General features: G+C 55.7%; 1 protein-coding gene across 3 annotated transcripts in view; it reads left to right on the top strand.

Moving 5' to 3' along the window:
* The first annotated feature begins 200 nt into the window (after positions 1-200).
* The window catches only part of MLLT1 (MLLT1 super elongation complex subunit), a 68,115-nt gene continuing 43,503 nt past the window's right edge, over positions 201-24,812 (top strand). The window contains exons 1-3 of one of the 3 annotated variants that reach the window (XM_023244105.2): positions 201-398; positions 10,002-10,182; positions 16,891-16,973. In XM_023244105.2, coding sequence (XP_023099873.1) covers positions 387-398; positions 10,002-10,182; positions 16,891-16,973 — 276 coding nt within the window. In that variant the 5' untranslated portion in view covers positions 201-386. Of the gene's footprint in view, positions 399-8,916; positions 9,320-10,001; positions 10,183-16,890; positions 16,974-24,812 lie in introns of those variants that run through there. The other 2 variants (XM_023244104.2, XM_045044557.1) reach the window with 2 other exon arrangements.

The following is a 24,812-nucleotide window of genomic DNA, read 5'->3' as shown; positions in this document are numbered from 1 at the left end:
GCAGGGCTCGCCTCGCGCCTCCCTCCCTCCCTCCCACCGCCCCTCCGGTTCGGGCTTCCCATTGGCTGCGGGCTTCGTCCCTCCGACCGCAGCCCGGCAGGCCCCCGCCAGGAAGGAAGTCCCGCCCCACGAGCGGCCGTCCGCGCTGCCGATTGGCCCGGGAGGCTGCCAGTCGGGGCGGCAGGCCAGAGTCGGCGGCGGGGGCCCGCGGTCGGTGCGCGACCCGAACTGGCGGTGGTTTCCGGTTCCGCGGGGCTGGCGGGCGGGCGGGCAGCCGGGAGCGGCGGCGGCGGCGGTGCCTGACAGACAATGAGGGCGGCGGGGCGGCGCTGAGCGGCGGCGGCGGCGAGCGACGCGGGGCCCGGGGGCGGGGCGGGGCGCCAGCCATGGACAATCAGGTGAGGAGCGGCCGCGCCGCCCCAGCGCAGCCCGCCGCCCGCCCGGTCCCCTCCCTCCCTCCCACGACCCGCCCGCCCGGCCCTCCTTGGTCCCGGCCTCCCCGCCCACACTCGGCTCCCGCCCGCCCCGCTTTGTGCTCGCCCGCCGCTCCCCCGGCCTTTATGTGGGGCGGGGGCGCCCCTCCCCCATCCCGACCCCGGCCCGGCCAGAGCGCCTCGGACTTCTATGAGGACCCCGGCCTGGCCCAGCCCAGAGCCCCCTGAGACGCCCCTCGGAACCCCAGTGCAGCCCAGACCCCCCCCCACCCCCGCCCCGGGATGCCCCCTTGTGATCCCAGGCAAGCCCAGAACGCTCTGGGACGCTCTTCGGGGCCCCGACCCAGGCCAGAGTCTCCACAGGCGGCTCAGACTCTCCTGGGACTCCCCCTGGGAGTCCAGTCCAGCCCAGCACCCTTTGGGACACTCCTCGGGCCCCTGAACCAGCCTAGAGCCCCCACTGGTGGCCCAGAAACCCCTGGGATGCCTTTTGGGACCCCAGCGCGGCCCAGAACCCCGTGGGGACCCCAACCCCCGCCAGAGTCCCACAGGCACCCCTGGGGACACCGGCCCAGTCCAGAGAGCCCCACGGCTGTCCCCGGGACCCTTCAGATTTGTCAGATCTGGCCCTGTACCACCCTTCTTTGGATCCAGGGCCTGTCTCCTTTTCTCTCTGGACTCTTGGCCCTGAGTCCCTTCAAACTCCTTGAGCCCGCAGCCTAATGCTGCTGCTGCTGCTGCTTCCTTAGAGCCTTGCTGGGGTTTGAAATCCCCCTCCTCCCAACCCCGCAGAACCCCCAGAACCTTGGTGCAGCCCCCTGCTTCCTCTAACCTAGGCCCACCCTGAGCCTTTTTATCCCTTGTTTTCTTCCAGGGCCGAGCCTTTGCTCCCCCTTGCTCCTGCCACTGCCTTAGCCTGAGTGACCGTTTCCCCTCGACCTCTGGCTAGGGTCTGGGTTTTTCACACAAGGACCCAGGCCTGCGTTGAGCCCACCCCATCACCCCCACTTTGGATTTGGGCTTGCTTTCTCAGCTCCCTCTGGTTTCAGGCCCCGCTCAGTCCCTCGGCCCCCAGTGTCTGAGGGGCTCTCTTTCAGCCTTCAGACCAGGCCTAGGGGCGTTTTCTGCTCCGACTTGGAGCCCCCCAAGCCCTCTAGACACTAAATGCCTCGCTCCCCTCAGCTTGGGTCCTCTTTGCCCCTGCAACCCTGGTTTATACTTCCCCGCATTTTCCCCCAGTCCAGATCTCAGTCTGCCCATTCTCAGCTCAGCTGGCTTCCCTTCACAAACCTGCAGTTTCCCCGGCCCCCCTGTACCTCTCTCCTTGAATTCAGGGTTTCCCACTTCCCTCCAGCATCCCCCAGCCTGATGTGTTGGCTTTCAGCCACTGTCCCCTCCCCTCAGCATGCCCCATGTCCCTTCCCTCCCCAGCATCTTGGAGCCTTCACTGGGAGCCTTGCCTCAAACCCAGGGTGGCTCCCCAGATTCCATACGCTTTCCCCATGGCCCCCCTTGCCCTTCTGTCTGGAAAGCCGGAGACAATTGTGTCAGTTGAAATAAACCCCAGGCCGTTCAGGCCCCTGGGGCCCCCTTCACCAGCTCTGCACCGTCTCCTCTTCAGTACCCAAGCCCCTAACCCTCTTCAGGACTGTTGCGGCCCCCGACCTGGGGTCATTTATTTCTTCATCCTTCCCCAGTGCCTGTGGCTTCCAGGGGCACGGGGCCAGGAGAGGCGGCAGTGTGGGGCTACGGGGGTGGCAGCTGAAATCTCTGCAGTCAGTCAGGGCAGGTTGGGGCGTCCCTGGCGGCTGGCGCCACCGAGGCGGTGCTGTCTGGTAAGGTGCTGTGTGGCTGGGAGGTGTGCAGGCAGGAGACCGCCCCTTGCCCATCCCGGTCAACTGTGGGGGTACAGGATCGCTGAGGCTTGTGCTTGTGGGACCTTCTCACCACGATCTCTCTTTCGTCTTTGGCGTTGCTACCTTTCTCTTGAGAGGTGGGCTGGAGTGGTGGATCGTGGCAGCGGGTGTGAGTTCACTTCTGCAGGGACAGAGCCTATTACCTCCAGTCTGTACTGAGTTACGAAAACAAAACAATATACCTTCAGGGTCCACTTGGAATGGAACCCACCCGTGGGAAAGTCATGTTGGGTCCCGCTCAGGCATAGGATGTGGCTCCTGCCTGTCACCCCACCAGCCAGTCAGTCCCCCAGGGAGGTGTCTTAGGCCCAAGTGTGTTTATTCCCCTGTGACTTGCTGGGCCCTGGCGGTCTGGGTGGTTGTCATTTATGTAAGTGGAAGGGTGAGGGTGGACGGCATTCTTGGCCTGTGACAGAGAGAGAGAACGGTCTTGCTTCGGTGGACTGGTGAACTCTGCTGGGCTGGTCAGTGAGAGCCCCGCTGCCCGGTGTGTAGCCACTAGTCCTTGTGGCTTTTTACGTGTCAGTGAACCAAAACGGAAAAAGTCGATTTCTGCGTGGCACCAGCCACGTCTTAAGGGCCCATTCACTGTCACTAGTGAGCTGCTGGCCACCTTAAGGCACAGCTCTGAGAGACGACATTTCCCTCATGGCAGAAAGTTCCATAGCACCATAGGTGCTAGCCTAACTCCTTGCAGAAGTATTTGCAAGTGAACCCGATCCCACGGGAAAGTGTGTGGCATTCCGTAGTCTGATTCTTTATCCCTGGCCGTGTTTCTGCAAATTTGGGAGAGGCCCAGGAGCGCTGTCCCTTCTTTACAGAGAGAGCAGTCTCTGGGAAGACAGGAGAGAATGGTGTCCTCTACCCAAGTGGGTGAGTTGGCTGTGAGCGTCCTAGGACTTGGGTGCGGGCAAATGCTTTGAACCCAGCAGAATCTCAGCTTTCCCTCTCTCCCCTGAGTTGCCCCAAACCTGTAAATGCCTCAGTCCGATGGGGAACCACAGGACTTTCCCCCAAGGGCCTGCTTGCTTCGGGAGGCTTTGATTCTCCTTACCTTCCTGTTGTGTTCTCTAGAATTTTCCAGCTGAGAAGGGGGATCCTGCGCTTTGCCCTGTGCTCCCAACTTCTCAGCATTGAAATCCTTTCCCCGTGGCCAGGAAAAGTCCTTCTGGCTTCCTTTGCCCTGACTGTTACCCACCTATTTGATTCCGCCAGCCACCCTGCCTAGTCCATACTTACGGGTCCATTGGGTGGGGGGGTTGCGTTTCTTTAGGGGGGAAGAGTGGTGCATGGGGGGAGGCTTGTGATTTATCTCCGAGGATGGAGGGGAAGGAGTGGGTGTGGGTGAAGGCTGAGCAGACAGTAAAAGGATGGAGAAAGGGCGATGGGGGAGGGTCTCTGGTCACAGGGGTTGCCTAGGGGGATCTAGAAGTCTGGGTTCTCCCAAGGACCAGGGAGTCGTCCCCTTCACAGAAGCATTGGGCCCGTTACCCGAGGAGGGCGGCCGACCCGTTGAATCACCCAGTTGAGTTGATATTTGCTGCTTCTCCCAAGTTTGAATTTGGGACCCGCCTGCTGTCGACCATCCTCCGTTGTTCCAGAAGAGGAGGTTGGTTTTTGACCGTGATGGCCCGTTTTACAGACATGGTCATGATGGAGCCTCAGGATGGCCCCGGGAGGTGTCAGGGCCAGGTGGGATTCCTAGGTAACTGTCCTTTTCCCAAACCTTGCCGAGGAACGCTCAGACTTGTGCAGAGCACTATTCTCCACCACCCTGCTCCGAAACTGTCACCGGGAAAGTTGACGTGCCAAGTGGTTTGTCCTAAAGTTAATACCCTGCACAGTACTTGAGGTGGGGACCAGAGTTCTGTTCGCCTTTACATCCCTCATAGTTCCTAACACAAAGTCTTGCACTTAGCTTTGCCAGCCGTCGGTTGAAAAAGCAACTAGGGATCAGTCCTTTTGTAACGAGGCCCATCTGACCTGGTGACGGATGCCTTTATTGGGTTTGTGCTCGTTCAGAAATCTCCCAGCACTGCTTCCGCAGAACTTTGGTGACAGCCAGTTCTCCATCTACGTGTCTGCGGGCATCTCAAATGGATGTAATATAAACCCTGTCCCAGGCCTCCCTGGCAGGCTGGTAAGGGCATTCTTCCTGGGCACCTGAAAACCAGGGAGTGGGGGTGTCCTCGAGTATCTTCACGGTCTACACACTTATCCTTAGTTTTCAAAGAGACATTCACTGAGTTCCTTCTTGTCCCTTCGTCATTAACTTTGTGCCCTGGGCCAAAGGGACGAGGCCCAATGAGTGCCATTGTTGGCCACCAGCCCCCTGTGCATCCCCAGTGAAAAGACCAAGGCCTGATGCAGGTGTTACGGGAGGTCCCCTGCCCTCGGCTCTGTCCCGCCTCTGTGTGGGCAGTCTTCTGCTTGAGAGGATTGTCCCCGAGGGATAACCGTCATGTCCCCATCTTTCTCACCTTCTGATCCAGCGGCTGCTCCTGAGAGCCCCCAGCTGGGTCTGGGGGAGAAAGTTCTGCCAAGAGTATCTTATTTGGTCTGTGTTGCTGTCGCTCTATGAGGGCCAGCACCTTTTCCCGTTTCTGTGGTGTGGACCGGGTCGGTGGCAGCCCTGCCGGATCCAGCCGGACTTGGCACGGTCAGTCTAGGCTGATGAGGGGAGAAGGCTCTTCGGTGTTCCTCCTCTGGGGAGGGGAGGGGAGGGGAGGGGACTGTTGTATCTGAGGGAATTGCATGCAGTAGCCAAACTCCAGGCATAATTATATCACTTGGTAAAGTACGAATTCCCTGAGGAAAGGGCATCATCTGTTGAAGAGAATTCCCACCAGGAAATCAGGGGCAGTCTTCCAGATAAACTCGTTAAAGACCTGCCTTCTGGGGCCCAGGCTGAAGGCAGGGTTAGTGGGATATGGGAAGAATCTGATGAGGAAAGGCCTTGGAAGCAGGGGAGCTGTTGGAACTGGGCTGGTTCGCCCTCTTTGCCAGGCATTGGCCATTTGAGCCCACACTTGGAGGGACCTGTACTCTTCAGTGACGTGCCTGGGAAGCTGCCCTCCAGGATCTGTTCGCCTGGTTTGCAGGACTTAGGATTATGGCCCTTGGGTTCCAGTTGATCTGGAGGGAGGACAGTGCCCTGCCGAGGCCCTTAGCCCAAGCCTAGCTGTCCCAGGACGGCCTTCAGAGCCCTTGAGCTGCTCTGTCTCCATCTACAGACCTTCCAGATGATCTCCCAGAAGTAAAATGGTCAGCTCTTTCCAGGACAGGCCTGGAACGTTCCCCCCTTTGTTCCCAGCTTTTGTTAGGGGAGTGGGTGGCAGAACAGTTCCCGGGGGCTGGGACATGGCAGGAACTGAGGCCGGGGCCCCTGGTCCCCAGCGGCCAGGTTGCACAGAGCGCCTCCAAGCAACAGGCAGGACACATGAGATTCATTCCTTCCAAGACCGTTGAGAGCCTAACCTAACCGGTAGTTAACCTCTTTAGCCAGGCACCCTTCCCGGAGAAAGAGCTAACTGTGTTTCAGTTCTCCGGTTCTCGTGCATGGGGCAGGAGTCCAGGTGGAGTAAGGCAGGAGGGGGGCAGAACCTTGAAGGCGGAATTGGCTTAGTTGTGTTAATAAATTATCATGACTTGACAAGCCGGAGCAGTTGGCCGGGCTCAGTGTCTTGCTTGCCTCCAGTGCGAGTAGCACGAATGTCTTACTGAGTCTGATTTCTTCTCTCAGAGAGTGGCCCAGAGGTCGTGTTGTTCCCTGTCTTTATTCGGGGGAGCGTTCCTCCCCTTAGTGCACCAGCATGTGCTGTCATTGGCACCTCAAGGCTGGGGGGTGTCCAGGCTGAGTTGGTGCCAGCCCCCGGGGCCTAGATGCTGCCCGGGCAGAGCTTTGGGCACGGTCTGCCAGCGACAGAGATCATCCAGTGCCGCTTCAGAACCTTCCTGTTTACTTTGGCCTCTGGAGCGTTCTTTTGGCACTTTGTTCCCCCTCCGACGGGACTGTGGCCTTCCATTCTTTCTCAATAGCTGCCCTGCCCCTTGTGTGCCCCGGGTAGGAGCCCCAGCTCATCAGAAATGCTGAGAAGGCAGCCAAAGTTGGAGCGGCCCGATTGGTGGATTGCAGAATCTGAGGCGACATCGCCTTGCGTAGGAGTTAACTCCGAAGAACCAAAAGCCAAAGTCGTTTGCCAGTGTATTGTTAAGATGACGTGTGTTCAGTTCACCTGTAACCCTCCCCGCAGTTCAGAGAATGTCTCCCGATTTCTCTGTGAGGACACACCGGCGAGAGGGGCAGAGTTTCTGTCATGCGTGTAAGGGCATCTGGGGATTACAGCCCATCGGGGTAACGGAAACACTGTTTGGGTTCGTTGAACGTGGCCCATGTGCAGTGCTCTGCAGAGGGAGGCTGGTTGATTTGAGCATTGCTTGTTTATCTAGACATTTAGTCTCTCGCATCTAGCTTTTGGTGTGTTTCCCCTTGAATATCCCCTGTCGCCTGTCCCCCTCCCCCCCCACCCCCTCCACTGCTTGGCAGGACCCCAGTGCCCTGGGTCTTGGGGTTGAGCTGCCTCGTGTCTCCTCCATCCACTCTTTTGTTTTTAATTTTAAGTTTGTTTGTTTATTTATTGTTTGAGTCATCTCTACACCCAGCGTGGGGCTTCAATTCGTGACCCTGAGATCAAGAGTTGCATGCTCTTCTGGGGGCGCCTGGGTGGCTCAGTCAGTTGAGCGTCCGACTCTTGATTTTGGCTCAGGTCGTGATCTCATGGTAGGTGAGATCGAGCCCCGTGTCCGGCTCTGTGCTGACAGTGTGGAGCCTCCTTGGGATTCTCTCCCTCTCTCTGCCTTTCCCCCATGCGTGCACATGCACGCTCTCAAAATAAATAAATGAAAAAAAAAAGAGTTGCATGCTCTTCTCCCTGAGCCAGCCAGGCGTCCCTCCGTCCAGTCTTAAGTCCTACCAGTTCTCCCCTTTCAGACTCGACTAAATCTCCTTTGCCAGCCACTCCCTCTGGTTGCTTCCTAGCAGGCCTGTTTGTCTGTCTGTCTGTCCTTTTCTGCCTTCAGCCCAGACTGTACACAATTGCCGGGGAACTTTGACTCAGATACCGTTTCCTCGCATCCATCATCTGGATACAGTTGGCTGCCATTCCTGCCGCGTGGAATGTAAATGCTCCACCCCGACCCTCACTCCTCCCTCCTGTGGCCCCGGACCCTGCAAGTCCCTGCGCTTTTCCCTGTGGAGCCCTGCAGTGACCGGCAGCCTGTGCGGGGGGTACCCCTGCTCTGTGGTCGACAGCTGGCTCACTCAGCGCCCGGAGCCTCCCGCCAGCCCCTCCCTCACTGGGCCTGCCCTGTCCTTCCCAGTGTCCTGACTGGTTCCTCCCCTTGGGAGAGCACCACTTACAATTTGCTGATCTAGGAAGGCTCCTTAGTGTAAATTCTCTGGTGTCATCGATGCCCCGTGTGCCCCCGACGTGGATGTGAAAGGGCGGGCTAGATGGGGTCTCTGCGGAGGCAGCAGTGAGCAACCAGGGAGCCGGCATGGGGTGAAGTGGGCGCGGCGGAATTGGCGCACAGACTGCCGTGGACCCTCTAAGGCACGCCGCCAGCTTAGGGCCAGTTCCTGTGTTTGTGTGGGCATGCACACACCTCGACACGTAAAACTTCCGTGTAGATGGCAAGACGTACTCAGACCTGAAAAAGCTTTAAAAAGCAGGGGGTCACCTGGGTAGCTCGGTTGAGTGTCCGACTTCAGCTCAGGTCACGATCTCCGGTTTGTGGGTTTGAGCCTCGCATCGGGCTCTCTGCTGTCAGAGCAGAGTCTGCTGCAGATCCTCTGTCCCCCCCTCTCTCTCTGCCCCTCCCCTGCTTGCGCTCTTCCCCAAATAAATAATAATTTTTAAACAGCTTAAAAGGGGAAAAATAACGGGCGTCTTGGGCCTGAGGAAGCACACCAGTGGGAGACGGGAGGTGTGCTGAGGCCTTTGGACCTTACTTGAGGGAGTGGCGAGCCATTGAAAGCTGAACCGGCAAAGCGACAGTTTGTGTCTGTCCTGCTTTCCTGGCCTGGCAGCCAGTGAGAGGGCGCAGAGGGAGGGAGCCGCTGGCGTTGGCAGCGGGATCCGCCCGGGTGGAGGGATCCCAGAGAAGAGGCAGAAGGTCACATGAGGTCAGCTGGGGAGAAAGGGGGTCCAGAGTCCAGAGCAGGAGGTCTCCAGTCGGGGAGGAGGGTGGTTCCCTGGAGAGAGGGCACAGGGGGCGGGTGGGAGGTGGCTTGGCTGGGGAAGCGTGGTTGCCCGCTACCCGCCAGCGGGCAACTTGCTCCTGGCTGTCCTCGGCACTTAGGAACAAGTGTCCTCTTGGCCTCTGGTTTCTTTGTAACATTCTTGCATCTGATACTAGGTGTCAGGCTGTATCTCCCAGCAGACTGGGGAGGATCTCACACACCAGAGTGCGTGTTTACAGTGGGTTCCCCATCAGTGCTTTTGACCCACCGAGGGGTGTGAGTGCTTCAAAAGTTTTGTGGCTTTGTGTTCGGTGGAGTGGAACCGGCAGGAGCTACCTTACATTTCAGGCACAGTGTCACACACACGCAGAGAGCCTGACTGCCGAGGTCCCCAGATCCCCGGGGGCTTCCTCCTGGCCCCCTCCATTCCAACTGTGAACCACCATTCTGCTTTTAACACTGACAGGCGATGCTTTTGTGGACTCAGGTGACCCCGAGGGTCTCTGTTCCCCAGAGGCATCCTGTGGGGCGGAGGAGAGTGAAAACGCTTTCATCAAGGAGCTTGGGTGACTTGAGCAGGGAGGCAAGACGGCAGGGGCTGAGGGAGTGGGCCCTCGGGGGACGCACCCCTGCGCTTGAGTCTGGGCCCCGCTCCCTGCCAGCTGACTGTGTGCAGCTTAGCAGCTCCACCTCAGAACCTCGTTTTCCTCATCTGTTTTCCTCATGAGGTAATTGCACTCTGGGTCACACTGAGGGTTGTATTCAGGGAGCTCTTGGTGAGGATTCCAGCTCTGGACAAGGAGGCAGCCCCGAGAGTCAGCAGGTGTTCGAGCAGAGCCAGCAGCTTGTTAGCAAGATGAGCTCCAATAGTGACAGATGCTGAGAATGTACAATGTGACACAGGATGATGGGGGTGGTGGTGGGTGCTTTCAGACTGGGTGGCCCGGGGCGGGGGGGGGGGGGGAGAGGTCTTCCCAGAGAAGGTAACATTCAAGCCGAGACCTCAGTGACAAGAGGGAGCCAGCCATGGCCTAGGGAAAGAGCATCCAAGGCAGAGGGAACCACAGGTGCCAAGGCCCTGAGACAGGAATGAGCAAGACTTGGAGGAACAGTGGGGAGGTTGTCCTGCTGGGGTGGAGGGTGAGGGCTAGAAGGAGGAAGCACAGGGCCTCCAGGGGGCGGGCTGGAGAAAGGGCCCGCAGGGCCGCTCGCACAGTGCCTGGTTCACTGTAAGCCCCAGGAGGCTCTTTGCACTCTCGTTGTGGGTTGGGAAGCCCGTGGCAGTGCCCAGGGGTCTTTGCAGCTCCCGTGGCCAGTGCTGGCCATGCTCTGTAGGCGATGGGGTGGGAATCTTGCCGTCCCCTGCCCTGGGCTCATCACTGACCCGTGCCCGCCTCTTTCTCCCTCCAGTGCACTGTCCAGGTCAAGTTAGAGCTGGGACACCGTGCCCAACTGCGCAAGAAGCCCACAACGGAGGGGTTCACCCACGATTGGATGGTGTTTGTCCGTGGCCCCGAGCAATGTGAAATCCAGCACTTCGTGGAGAAAGTGGTCTTCCGGCTGCATGACAGCTTCCCCAAACCCAAGCGCGGTGAGTGCCTCCAGCCTGGCTGGGCAGCCCTGCGGGGCTCAGGGCTGTGCCACCGCCCATGTGTCATCGCTCCTTGGAGGGCTCGTCTCCATCCTCTCCCCAGGAGCAACAGGGCCCACACTCTGGGAGCTTCTGGCTTGCCCCCCTCGCCGTGTTGGAGAGAAGGTGCCCAGCCAAGATGTGGCCCTTCTCCGACCTTAAAATGGTCCTCCTCCCTCCTGCCTGCCTTTCCTTCAGTTGATGAATTCATTGTAGAGAAAAGCCAAAGGAGGTGGTGACTGTGTCTTGTGTCATTATTTAGACTCGGTCTCTGAGAAGCATCCAGAGAACGTAGCCGAAGGCCAGTGGGTGGGAAGGGCGACTTACACCCACCTGGTGAGTAATCAGGAAATTGCTTATTGGGCCTACAGTTGATGAGAGATGCCATTTTAAGGATTCCATGATATTTGGGGCAAAAATCTCATTTTACTGCTGTCTTACGTGTCTTCCTTCTCTGCTTCACCCCTTCACACTCAGACTGCCGTTCCTTGGGCAGAAGTAAGTGCCTCATTCATGCATTCTGCACAGATCTTGATTATCTGTGGCCCTGTAGTCTGATGAGGCAGAGAATGGGAACTCAGTTTATGCGGCTCAGAGAACACTCCTGGGGAATTTGGAATGAAGCTGTTGGCTGTCTTGTCAGCTCTGTGGGGGCCGGGGCCGTGTCTGCTCTCACTACGGAGCCCCCTGGGTGAGGTGTGGTACATCACAGGGGTCCAGTACATGGTTTCTTGAATGGATGTGTTGACAGAGGAGAGAAGGACCTCTTGCTGGAAGAATAGTTCAGCGTGGTGAGAGCCACTGCTGAGCCCTCCGTCCCAAGTGCCAGGGGCCATGGGGCCAAGCCATAAGCAGGCATGGATGGCCTCAGGCTGAAGCAGGAGCACATTGTAGGATCCCCTGGGGTCCTGGACCTGTGCCGGCAAGTGACTTGTGGTCTATTGGGGAAGTGATGTATGTTACACATGTAGAAAGTTCTGGTTCACAAGGGAAGGCAGCTGGAGAGTCCTAGTGGTGTGGTAGCCATTTTTTTTTCTTCTGGTTTCTTCTATTGGCTCTCATTTATTCCCTTCCCTCATTTCTGCTTTCCTGGGTCCTCACCTTGTCTCCTCTTCCTTCTTTCTGAGCATCCTGGAGGAGAGTGGATCTGGTTCCTACAACAGCAGCTGTCTGTAAAGCATCTTCAGTAATAATAAACCATGGCGTTTCCTGGGCACTTTCTGCTAAGCTCTTTTCCTGTGCGGGGTCTCTGTTCAGTCTCCCCACACCCCCCTTACAGATGGGGGGCAGGTGCAAGCGGGCCGGCTACACAGCCTGTGCTTTAAAGCAGGGTCTGCACACGGGCCCAGGGGCTGGGTCAGTGCCGCAGCGTGTTACTGGCGGCCGGTACGCCCATTCGCTCAGGTTGTGCCTGTGCTGGCAGCAGAGTGCCGTCTGTGGCTGCCAGCCTTCTGGCCTGGGCCCTCCGTGCTTCCTCGGTCTGCCTCCTCTCCAGTTCTCCTTCACCATTGCCCTCCCCTCTCTTCTCCCTTTCTCTCTGGGGTGGCCCCAGGGTGCCGTCCATCCACCTGTAAGCTGCGTGTTTCATCTCTGTCCCCACCAGGCCAGTAAGCAAGCAGCCACCAGGAGTAATGTTAATGGCAGTCTGTGTTTATCATGCCCTTGCTCTGTGCCATGGGCCACGACAGCCCGGCGACGTGGGGCCTCCCAGAATCCCTGCAAGGTAGATGTGTCCACTGAGGTTCGGAGAGGCCCAGTGGGCCGCTGTGGTCACATGGAAGCGGCACAGCCTCTGAGCTCCAGGAACTTGGGAAGTGGGGTGATGAGTGGGGTGCGCCCTCTGAGCGCATCAAGGGAAGAGGTGTAATCAGTAGCTGAATCGTGCTGGTTGCGAAGTCTGCCTGTGAGTGCGGACGGACGGATGCCCACACACAGCGGCTGCATCAAATGTATCAGATGATAAACGCCCAGTTCCCTGTGTGTTGTGTGGACAGAACTCATCTTGCCAGTTGTCAGCGCAACGTGGATCAGGTTAAAGAGAATTTGGGGCAGGGCTGTCTGAAATTACACTTGATGGGCTTTAAAAGTATTTTTTAAATCGAATATGTGCTCATAACAAACCCAACAGAGGTGTGCAGGGCACGAAGTTCCCCTTACTGTCCCACACCTGTCACCCCTCCCGGGGGCACTCTGGCCCTTCCTGGGTTTGTCCTTCCCTCGCATCTTAGAGCAGTAACGTTGGATTTGCTACTTGCTTCTTGATCTTCCACACTGAAGCCCTGTCTTTGACTCACCTGCTCTATCCCAAACTCCCGCCCTTCCTCCAGCGTCTCCTCCAATGTTGTGCGGGTAAGTGACCATCTTTTCAGTGGTCATCTCTGTGAGTCTTGTGACCTTGAGTGAGGAGCCCAACCTGCTCACCATTTGCATCCTCCGCAGAGGCTGCAGTCGCCGTTTTGGAAAGAGCTCTGGCTGCTGGGCCGAACTCATGGTTTCTTTCTTTAACCACCCACACGGCCACACGCTTCTTAGCCTTTTTCTGTTTTCTCCCCTCTTTAGCCACCTTAGCATAGAGTGCATATCACTTGTATTTTCCACCTTCCCTCCTCCCCCAAGGCAGAGGTTTGTGTTTCGCTTTAGTTTGCTGCCGTGACCCTGGTGCTGAAAGGTATCGTAGGCGCTTACTATTTACTGAGCGAGCGAATGGGTTCTTCAGCCCTGTCAGCTTTTGTCAGTGCTTTCTGCCTCTCCATCTGGGAAGAGAAACACGTCAGCATCCCTGTCTTCCCTTGAACCTTATACCCCTCCTTTTGGGAGCCACACTTGACCTTGTTAAGGCTGTTGAACTGAAACGGGCACTTCTGCTCCCAGATTAGGGGTTAATTCTAGACGCTGGAAACCACACACCGTCGTGACTGTATTGAGTCTGTTCACTGCTAGGCTGGTCGGGTTGCCAGGATGCCACTCATCCGCTGAGCCCTGGGCCACTCCAAGGAGACCACTCAAGGTCATGTCAAGGTCAGATGAGTTCTTTTTATCATTCTTAGTGAAAACATAGCCCTGTTTACTTTGCCTCATGTTTGGGCTGTAACTTCGTGAAAAATTTGCTTCTCCCTTTTTTCCCCTTGCCTTGTGTCTTCATCAGAAGAGCCGCATTTTTTTCATATTCTGTCCATCACTTCCTTTATCTGGTGGCGTTTCTTCCCCCTCCTGGATATTCCGATCTGGTTCTCTTTGTCTTCCTCCTTTAATGAGGACTGGCAGCTCTCAAGGCCACCTCTGTAGCTATTACCCCAGGATTTTACTGTTCTCTTCCAGGGATTTGTTTATTACCTGGTGTTTTGCCTTGTTTTACTGGAGTAATTTCTAATGAGTAATGTCCTAAGAGACTAATTACTTAAACAGTTTCTAAAGAAAGGTGTGTGGGAAATAAACTCTGACTCCTGGGATATTCGAAAGTGCTGGCTGTTCTGTTCTCATACGTGACTGATAGTTTGGTTGGGTATAATATTTTAATTTGAGAATCACTGTCACTTAGAGCTTTTAAAGTACCGCTTCTTTGTCTTCTGAAGAGTCTGTTGCTATCAGGGTCTCATGCTATTGCAGAGGACCTGTTTTGTTTGTTTGCTTTTCTCTAGAAACATTTAGAATATTTTTTATAGCATTATTTCTAGGCTCTTCTTGTTGTTCTTAGCGTTGGATGTTTGGTGTTCTTCATTTTTAGCTCAGAAAAGTTTTCTTCTACTTCTTTGACAATGTCTATTTTCTCTTTCTTCTTCCTGGGATGCTTCTTTACCTAACTTCTCTATGCTCAAATATTTTCCTGTGTAAAACAGAAACAATTGTATTTGTGTCACAAGGTTGTCTTAAGGATTAAATGAGCTAATATGTATAGAATAGTGCTAAGAATAGTGCCTGGCACACAGTAGGTACTTTATAAATATCAGTTGCTATTAGTGTTTGTTTAATCTGAATTGTTTTCTTACATCTCACCTTTAAAAATGTGTCTTTTTGTTCTACAGTCTCAACTTTGTCTTTCCATTGAATTATAAAATTGTAAGTGGTATATTTGTAACATCTAAGAGCCCCTTCCTACTCTCTAATTGTCCCTTTTTAGATGTCTTGTTTTTATTTGTTGGGCATATCTGGGATCTAAGGACGTTGGCTCTAGTTTGTTGGTTTAAAATTTTTTTTTTTAATTTTCCCCAAGTTCTCCTGTAGTCTCCAGATTTTTCCTGTTTCTTTGGGCTCTTCGCTGCAGGTGGATGGGAACTGTTATTGACAGCTCTTTGTAAGTCAGGGTGGGTTCTGTTGACCAGCAGGCTTCTGGTTAGGGAGTGGCTCCCCAGTTTCAAAATGAGGTCATTAGAAGGAAGTGATCCATGATGTGAGAGGGTCACTGTGGCTGGGTCTTAGGGGACCTGAGGCCAGGCTGATGAGAGGTGAGGCTGGAGGTGACAAAACACCTTGCGGCCCCATGGAGGGGCTTGAAGTTGGTCCTGAGGGCAGTGGGGTGCCATCAGGGGACCCGGTCCGGTTCACACTTCAGAATGATCATTACAGCTGCCTGTGCAGAAGATCCTGGGAGTGAGCCCGAGGCAGAACGGCTAGTGCGCTGGTGGTAACCCATGTGAGAGAGGCAGGGTGCCTGGGCTGGAGCAATAGTACAGGACGTTGGGGCGGTGGGGTACATTCTAGGGTGTTTTGGAGGCAGACATGATAGCACTTGGGTGACCTTGGGAGAGGGAGGAGTCGGGCTGACCGTGCGGCCTTGGGTGAGTGGTGGGCAGCTCGCGTCCTGAGCGTGGATGCTGGGCGATACAGGTTTAAGGGGGAGGTAAAGAGGTGTCTTGGGGTCGGCTACACCTGAGCTTCCCATCCAGCACCTACAGGAGGATATCCGAGGAGCAGAAGGAGACTGGCTGGAATAGAGATTTGTTGCTGAGCTCACCTGTGACAGTGTCCCAGGCTACCAGGGTCACCGCCTGTTTCCTGGGGGCAGGGCTGCTCCATACTTCTAGGTGGGCTGACTGTCAGACAGAGGGTGGTGACACCCAGAGAAACCCGCAACGGACCAGAGACGTTCTCATGGCCTCTGTCATCATCCCAGCACCTGACGGTGCCCGACGTAAATGGTGTAGAGTACACGAGTGAATGCAGTCACTGCTGTGTTTGGTGGCAGTGATGATTCAGGTGTAGACCCTGGTGTCAGTGACGGTGTTCAGGGTGCAGGGTTCAGAGGCAGCCAGGGCTACTGCTGGCCTCCAGGAGGCTGTGCTGTGCGCTGTGGCATGTCTTGGGACTGTTCAGGGAGCCCCCTTCCCCGACACCACTGGGGAGGCCAGTCCAGTTGAGTAAGCCTCGTTTACCAGCCATGTGCTTTTCGTACAGCGGGGAGTGGGGACTGGCCCCCAGAGTGCCGAGTGAGCACACCGCTGGGGAGACGGTAGCCGGCCTCATAGGGAGGGTGGGATGGGGTGGAGGGAGCCAAGGCCAGCTCTTACCCCTCAGCTGTCCTTGTAGCTCCAGACTGCTCTCTGTGAGGCCTGAGCCACGAACCCCTCCCCTGCTCCCCTGTGGTTTGCAACCCGGGGTCCCATGCAAGGCTGCCCTGCCTATGATGGCCTGTTCCAAATCTACCCCATTGGCCAGTTTTTGGGTTAGGGGAGACTCGAGATATTTGAGATCTGATATTTGATGATTTGAGAGCTTAAAAGATTTTTTTTAAGAAAAATCTTACAATGTTTTCATTTTAAAAAGCCCGCTTTCATTTTTTTCCATGCACTGTTTTTTCCAGCAATTTCTGGCCCACTTAAGAATTACCTGACCGGGGCAGAGGTGTGCATAATTGTTTCTCACGATTGACGGGATGTTTTCCTGCCTTCCAATAGTGATTGCCTCTGGAGAGGGAGGGGTGGAGGACCAGGAGATTTGACCTGTACTGTGCTGGTTTTTCTTAAAAGCGGGAGAACGGTATTTTCATGACAGCACGCATGTCAAAACATTGAGGTTTGTTCCGGAGGGTAAGATTGCTGGAGGTCATTTTGCTTGTACTTTGCTGTTCTTTTTAGTTTCAGCTTTTTTTTCTTTTCAGCCTCTGAGGTTAACGAATCTCTGTCCAGTCACTTGGGAATGCCTTTGTTCAGCACTAAAATAGAACCCAGGAGAGTCCCAGCTTAGACCCACCGTCACTGTCTCCCATCTCCCCGCGCCTGTGCGCTGGCGCCCAGCTGGGCCTCGGTTCACGGGTGTGAGGGAGCGGTGGAAGGTGGTGGACACCGCCCTGCCTGGGATGCTGGGGCCCCACGGGGTTGGCACCTCACCCAAGTTACGCTCACTGCCCTGATTCGGTTGGACTTGAGCGGCCTGTGGCCGGCAGTGGCTCCCCCGTCTCAGCTGGTGTCGCGCCCCTTCCCGTGCCCCTCTGCTGCTCTACTTCCGCGATGGGGTCACCTTTCTCCCACTCTGATCCTCCTGTGCCCTGTGATGCTTCGAATTCCATGGGATTTGACACTCCCGGGGGAGCTGGCCTCCCGGAAAGCCCCGCAGTCCCGTGAGGCCAGCTGAGCCCCGGAGGGGAGGTGTGGAGGGGCTGCGTGCTTTACCGCCGCCTGCGGCCGGGCTTTTGGATGTGCAGGAAGCTGATGATGCGTTTCCCTTTCTTTTTAGTGTGCAAGGAGCCCCCTTACAAAGTGGAGGAGTCGGGTTACGCTGGCTTCATCATGCCCATCGAGGTGTACTTCAAAAACAAGGTAGGATCCGGGGACGGCAGTGAGAAGGACACACAGTTCACCAAAGAGGAGGTGGAGCCGGTGACGCACGCGCGGCGGGGTGTTGGAAGCCCTGGGAGCGGACGCCCGAGTCAGAGCGCTGGCACGTCCATCTCGCGTGGGAGGCGGGGGCTGGGGGCGCAGGTGCACGTGGCCTTCTTGGGGAGCAGCCGGGCCACGTCCCGTTCAGCTGCCCTGAAGGTGCGTGCGGCCCCCGAGTCGGCAGTGACATGCCGTGACGGGGCCAGAGTTCGTGCGTGGTCTTGGAGGGTCGGTACCTGGGCCGTGAGCAGGGGCCGGCATGCAAAGTCACCTGACTGTCCGACGGCAGGCGACTGGGCGGATGTGCTTTCGGTGCCTCTTAGCGGAAGCTTCAGTGACCTGCTGGGATGAGGAAGGTGTTGAATATTGTTGGGTGAAAAAAGCAACTTTATGTGTGGTATTTCTAGACAAAAGGAATGAAGTTGACCAGAAGTGTTGAAAATGGTGTTCTGGGTGGAAGGACTGTAAAGGGTTGTTGTTTTCTTTCCCTCCGTGTGTATTTTCTAGACGCTATGGGTGTATGTGTTTTTATAGTTTTATTCCATTTGTGCTGCTGTAAGTAAATACCACAGCCTGGATGGCTCATAAACAACAGAAATTTACCGTTGACAGTTCTGGAGGCTGGAAGTCCAAGATCACGGTGGCCACTTGGTCAGGGGGGGCCTTCTCCTGGGTCCCAGACTTCTCGCCATGTCCTCATGTGGATGGCACAAGGGGTCCGTGGGGTCTCCTTTATGAGAACACTCATCCCATTCGTGAGGGTGGGTCCCACCTCCTCAGTCTGTCACCTTTGGGGCTTAGGACTCGACGTAGGAGTTTTGGGGGGACACATTCAGATCATAGCTTTTTTTTTTTTTTTTTTTTGAGCCCAGTAATTAAAAAGAGCCTTCCTGGCAGCCTGCCTCTGCTCCTCACAGGCGCCACCAAGAGGCCATGGTGAGCTTTAGCTAGACTGGCTGCTGGCAGCTCTGCCTTCCTTCAGGAAGGACATCTCCCTGGGAAGCCACCACTTGCTTAGTGGGCCCCTTGCTTGTACCTGGCTGTTCTGCAATCCACCAGGCATCAAGGGCTCTGGGAACGGTGCTCAGGTGTGCTGGCCCGCCGGGAGCCAAGTGCCATTTCAGCGGGCGTGACTCGGTGGGACTGGGCTGCGGGCCCTCTTGGGCCCCGCGGTCATAGTAGCCTGGGTCGTCCTGAGGCTTTCAGGGAATCAAGACCCGAGAGGCCCGGTGACCGGCCACTCTAGAGAGAAGAGGCCAGCCTGTCTGCATGGGCAGAGGCTCCGTGTCTGTTCAGCAGGGGCTGAGGCAGGGGATAGGGGCGCGATGCCGCCCGGCGCTGGCTGGGCCGTGCAGCAAGCCGCAGGGCGGTCTTCCGACGTCGTGCGTCGGGAGGCCTCTCACTGCTCCGGGAGTGTGGAGAAGGGGCGGGGACTGACGCCAGGGTGAGTCTCTGGGCAGGTGTCGCTGGCCTCTCAGCTCCCTGGGGGAAGCCTGTGTGTAGGGGATGATGATAGCCGCCCGCTGACTGGCTGGGGAGACCGCGGCCATCTGCAGAAAGCTCTTGGCATTTGTGCACACTGGTTATTCTGCAGGGTGGGTGGTATGGGAGCCCGTGGCCAGTTAAATCTCTGGGTTGCGCGGATTAGTTCCTTTGAGGTTCAGAAGCAGTCTGGGGTCCCACGGTCCAGCAAGGCTTTTGTGTTCGCCGAAACTGACCTGTCTGCTGTCTGGTCCCTGACACGCACACCCTCCCCTCCTTACCGGGAGCTGTGTTTGCAGCCACCTGGACCCCGGTGGTGCCCGCTCAGCCTGCCAGAGCCCCCAAGGTTCTGCCAGGAGGCTGGGGCTTGGCCCGGGGGAGGGGGTCCCACCCAGAGGCTGTACGTTGCTGTGTCGGTGGCACCGGCTCGCAGAGCTTCTCCCCTGGCCCGGGGACCCCTTGCTGCTCCCCGGGTTTTCTTGGTGAGAGACAAACGTTGGCGAGAGGCAGGGGTGCGTGGTGCCTGTGCCTCAGCTGGCACTTCTCCTGTGGTGGCTTTTGCCGCCTCTGTTAGCGCCCGTCGCTGCCCCAGGCCTCTCCTGCCGGGTGCGGGACGCTGCTCAGTGCCCACGTAGCCCCAGAGGAGCTTTGGCAGCTGGGAGGGGCCGCGGGGGCCATCCAGAACTGCTCCAGCTTCTTGGCGAGCCGAGTGGAGCCTTCCCCAGTGGCTCGCCCCCTGGAGGAGGGGTGGTTGCTCAGCATTTGTGACCCCAGCCCTCGCTGTCTCCCCCACCGGGCTCTCGGCTGCTTCCTGCCCTCACTGGGAGCTGCGCTAGCCCACGGGCCCACGCAAGGACTGCTCCCCTGGGGCTGCCGATTACTGCGGGACCCAGAAGCACTTTGTTTTCTTCGGCTTCACTGAGGTATAACTGACGAATGAAATTGTAAGACATTTGAGTGCACCACGTGATGATTTGGCATCCGCACAGTTGTGAGAAGATTTTCCCCGTTGACTTAACACATGCGTCACCTTACATGCCCTGTTTTTTTTGGAGTGAGAACTTTTAAGTTCTACTCTTAGCAAATTTGAGCTAATGCTGGCGTTGTCAGCCTCGTCACCGCATCACACCCAGGTCCCCGGACCCTGTTCATCTTACAATTGAACGTCTGTACCCTTTGATCGACCATCTCCCCACTTCCCGCTCCCCAGTCCCTGATAACTACTTTCTACTCTGTTTCTATGATTTCCTTGTCTTTTCAGGTTCCACCTATAAGTGATACCATGTGGGATTTGTCTTTCTCTGTCTGGCTTATTTCACTTCACATACTCTCTCCAGGTTCATCCATGAAGGATTTCCTTCTTCTTTAAACCCAAATGACATTCCTCTGTGTGTGTATGTGTATGTGTATCCACGTGCGCGCACACACCCTGTGTTTTCTTGATCCGTTCACCCATCGACGGACACTTGGGTTGTTTCTCTCAGAAGCATTTTTTTTTCTGGTTTTGAGGCTGCAGTCAGACCCCTTTGTCTCCCTCGAGACCATTGAGGACTCTGAGGCCCAGAGAGGGTGTCTTCTGTTCCAGCTTGCACAGGAGGTTGGTGCAGAGCCGAGATGACCCAGTGTTTTCTCCCCTCTGGCACGTCCACCACTTGGGATCGCGTGAAGTTCACTGCAGAACGGCGGGAGATCATTTAAGAACACTTGTCCCAGAGAAGAGCCACGTCTGTCCCTTCTGACGTTTTGGTCTGCGTAAGGACTGCATTCCAGACAGTCCCTCCAGGCCGAGTGGTCACCCTGCGTTTGTGGAATGTCAGACCACGTATGGGAGGGCAGCTAGGGAGCCCTTGGAGGGAGGATCAAGTGCCTGGCCTTTGCAGTGCCCTGGCTCAGCAGGTGGCTTTGTGGGGCTGGCTGCATGTCTGGGGGTGTTGGGGTAGGGCAGAGCAGGGTTGGTGCTTTTGTTCAGCCCTGCTTCTCAGCCTCATGCGGTGCAGTGGGGGAGACCTAGGCCAGCCCCAAGCCGAAGCCCCAGGTGCTCTGAAACCCAGACTGAGCAGGTGCGACCTGCCCACCCGCATAGGGGCCACAGAGAGGTCCGCCCTGTGGGTCACTGCCTCTCCCGTATCTCGTGGTACACGAGCCTTGAGCTCATGTATCTCAAGTGAGCCTTGCGTCCAGACTTCCTGGACTGGGTTCCCCGAGGTATTCCCGGTGACCCTGTGGCCATAGGACTTGTCCCTCCCGGGCCCAGCACCCTCGGCTACACTGGGGCATTGAGGAAGCAGAGAGGGCCTCTCTGAGGGTGTCCTGCATCCCCGCGTGCTCTTTCGGGATCCCTAGGCTTTCTTATTTGGGGTGAGCAGGTGTGTGTGTGCGCGTGCTCCCGTGTGTTTTACAAGGGCGGGGTGGGACCCCGGCTCCTGGAGCTTCTATTCCCGGTTCCTTTGCCCCGCCCTGCATGTCGCCACGTCCCCAGATGCCCCTTTAGAGGGCGCACACGTGCAGCTCACTGCCCCTGGGCCTCCAGCAAGCCAGGGCAGCCTCTGGTTTCAGGTTAAGAGTTTTTGTTCGAGTCCAGTTCCTTGAGGTATGATTTACTTACGGTATGATTCTCTCATTATAGGTATAGTAGGTTTTTCAAGTTTGGGCTCGTGTTTTCCTTTGAACTCTGTTTTTGTGCGGCTAGTTTTTTCTGTTAAAAAAAAAAAAAAGGAAGGTCCTGTTCTTAGGGGTTCCTGGTCTGACCAATTCCTGCAGAGGTTTGTGTGCCCGGGGCGGAAGGGCCGCTGTGAGCCTATTAGCAGAAGTGCAGGTTGTTCTGCTCAGGACGGATGCTGGTCTCCTCCGTTCCTGGAGGAGGTGTTGTCCCCAGAGCTCTAGAGGGCAGCCCTGCACTGAGAAAACCCAGGAATCGAGGCCCACTGTGGGAGGGGCCTGGGGACAAGCCCAGTTACAGGTCCCCTGAGGCGTGCGCCCTGGGCCAGGTGCTCTGCACAGCAGGTACTTACCGAGTCTCCAGATGAGTCACGGAGGAAGGTCATCGCCGCCCCAGTCTCTGGATGAAGGGGCTCCTGGGTACCCAGTCGTGTGGTGAAGGCCACGCGGTAATTGGCAGAGCTGGGATTGAGCCAGCAAGCCTGTGATCATGGATGTACACGTGTTGCATAAATACCCAAGACAGGCATGACCTAGGATGTCCACTGTTCACAAATCCCGCTGGTTGCTCACATCTGTGCGACGGGGACAGGGTTTTATGTATTGTGTTCTGCAGATATCCGAACATCGGTCTCTGCTTTAGTAGCTTTGTGAAGATCAGACGGTTGTGGGAAAGTAGACGCCGGTTAACCCTGAAAGGAGCTCCCGTAGGTTCGGAGTACTGGTTGAAGCAGGGTGGTTGTGAGCGGGTGTCCTGATGGCTTTTCCACCCTGACGTAGGCAAGGGTTGCGTTTGGTTCCTCCTCAGCTGTAGGTGTGGTGAGTTGATCTTTGAGATAGCAAGCAGAGGGGGAGTGGACAGGTCCCCTCCCTGGGCCTCAGTTTCTCCGTCCGCTCGATGGGGCTCCTAGTTGTGCCTGCCTCTCAGGGCTGGTAGGGAGATTCGGAGATGGAAGGCAAGTGCTCGGCCCAGCGCCCAGCACACGCCGAGCATTTCCAGGTGTGCGTTGTTACTGCCGCTGGTGAGGTGGTGTCCTCGCCTTCTGGTTGATCTGTGTAAGAAAGGCGGGTTGAGAAAGCGGCCTCTGAGACCCACCTGCCCAGAGGGAGTCACCGTTCCAGAGACGAAGAAAGATGGCGATTGGCTTCCCCGGTGAGCACAGTGGATCTGTGCCCACAGCAGGGAAAGGCACTTTGTCAGGCACAGGACACTTTCTTGTGTAAGCGTGAGGGGCTTTAGCCACACGTGACCCCGGATGTATGGCACTGTCGGTGAAGTGAAGGCATTCTACTTTATGTGGGGTTTGGCACTGGCACTTGGGCGAGGCCACATTCTGTTTGACCTGTTGGCAGTGTGTTCTTTTGCAGATAAAGCACTCCTTTCCCGAAAGGGGAAAAAATGGTGCCGTGAGGTGGGCGAGGCGGGAAGATTTGTCTTAGCGCAAAAGTGAGATCTATGCATTGTTGAGCATTTTTACTAACGCCACTTCTGACCCAAACGAGAGTTGTCCTTTCCAACACCACTTCTCCAGCTCCGATTCTCCGGACACTGGTTGGGTGTCCTCCAGTTTGATTCAATTCTGACACTACCTACTCTGAACTCGTAGAGGCCCCCAGGTTAAGGACTTGGTCCCGTGGGACTGCCCCCACTCCAAATGCCAGTTGAAGCATCCGTCTCCCATACTTCAGACTGGCTGGTGCCCATGACGCCCCTGCTCAGGTTCCATGATTTGCTAGAACGGCTCAGAAAACTCTGATAAACTGTTTTACTGACTGTTGCCAGCTTACTGTAAGGGATACGATTCAGGAACAGCCAGCTGGAAGAGGTGTATAGGGTGGGGGTGCAGGGTTTCCATGCCCTCCCAGGACGTGCCACCCTCCTGGCACCTCCTGTGCTTTCCAAACCCCATTGGTTATGGGTTTTTATGGAGGTTTCAGTATGCAGGCATGATTGATTAACATCATTGGCCCTTGGTGACTAACTCAGCCTTCGGCCCCTCACCCTTCTCTGGAGATTGGGTTGGGGCTGAAAGATCCAAGTGTCTAATCAAGGCTTGGCCTTTCTGGTAACCAGCCCCATCCAGCCAACCCCGTCTAGGGGCCACCAAGAGTTGTCTCATGAGAATCAAAGATGCCTCTGTCACTCAGGACATTCCAAGGGTTTTGGAGATCTGTGCCAGGAACCAGGACCAAATGTGATACCACATTTGTCAAAGAAAATTTGTTTTTGTTGTTAATTTTTTTTTTTTTTTTAACATTTATTCAATTTTGAGAGACAGAGAGACAGGGCATGAGCGGGGAAGGGGCAGAGAGAGAGGGAGACACAGAATCTGAAGCAGGCTCCAGGCTCTGAGCTGTCAGCACAGAACCTGCCGCTGGGATCGAACTCATGGACTGTGAGATCATGACCTGAGCTGAAGTCGGATGCTCAACCGACTGAGCCACCCAGGTGCCCCCCAAAAATTTTTTTTGAGGTGAAACTCACATATAGTTAATCCCAACTTTTCATCTCCTCATTCTCCCCTTCTCTAACCTGCTTTCTCTTCTGTGGGTTTACCCTTTCCAGCCACTTCTTATGAAAGAAACCCTGTAATATGTGTCCTCTCATTTCTGGCTTCTTTTGGTTAGTGTTAACGTTTTTGAGGTTCATCCGTGTTGTCGTATGTCCATGCTTCATTCCTTGTTATGACTGGATAACAGTCCAGTCTGTGGGTGTACGGTTCATTTTCGTTTTCTCAATGGTTGTGTTCTGTAAGGTCACCCCCAATCGAATTAGGGAAAACGGAGCAGTGTTGGAAGGGGGAGGGGAATATAGGGTTGGGTGCCTGAAGCCTGTGGTCACAACATGTTCACCAGCTGATTGACACATAGCCTTGTGTTGGGTGTGGTGTCTGCATGCACCTTATTTAACGTACACCGTGGATTCGTTAACATTGAACTCAGCCAACTGCCTGAGCCAAGCTTCATCTAACGAATGTATTTTCTTTGTAAGGCACGTCCCAGCCTTCCTGTGCTTAGGCCCCGCACCGCACTTCGGCATCATGCTTGGGGCTCTTTCAGATAGTAAGATCGCCAACAAAGAGCACAAAGATGTGAAAACCATGGCACTAAATATACCACAGGAAGGATACCTGTTTGCACCCTGACAGCTGAGCCCAGAAGGCAGAGCCTCACCTTGCTCTGCATCAGCTGAGAACAAGTGCGTCAGGAAACTCGCGACTCAAAACTTTTCACCACTCTGTGCGTGTCTGTGAATGAATGCGAAAGCCACGAGTGGTGACTTTCGGTGTATAAATACATTATAGTGAGTGGCCAAATTCATAAATATGGAACGCATGGACAGTGAAGGTCAGCTGTCCTGTAATTTGTTTATTCATTCATCTGTCGGTAGACATTTGGGCTGTTCCCACTTGCTCACTACTGTGACTCATGCTGCTGTGAGCATCCTTGTACATGTACATGTTTGAGTTCCAGTTTTGATTTCCTCTGGGTGTGTACCTAGGAGTGGAATTGCTGGGTCACGTGGTAATTCTGCCTTTAACTTTTATGAGGAACTGCCAAACTGTCTGCTACGTTGGCCGCCCCATTTTATATTCCCACCAGCAATGTATGGGGGCTCTTATTTTCCACATCCTCATC

The sequence above is a fragment of the Felis catus genome, chromosome A2, assembly GCF_018350175.1.
Source record: "Felis catus isolate Fca126 chromosome A2, F.catus_Fca126_mat1.0, whole genome shotgun sequence".
In the NCBI taxonomy this organism is placed as follows: Eukaryota; Metazoa; Chordata; class Mammalia; order Carnivora; family Felidae; genus Felis; species Felis catus.
The sequence above is the reverse complement of the archived record's forward strand: the minus strand, read 5'-3'. Positions and strand labels throughout refer to the sequence as shown.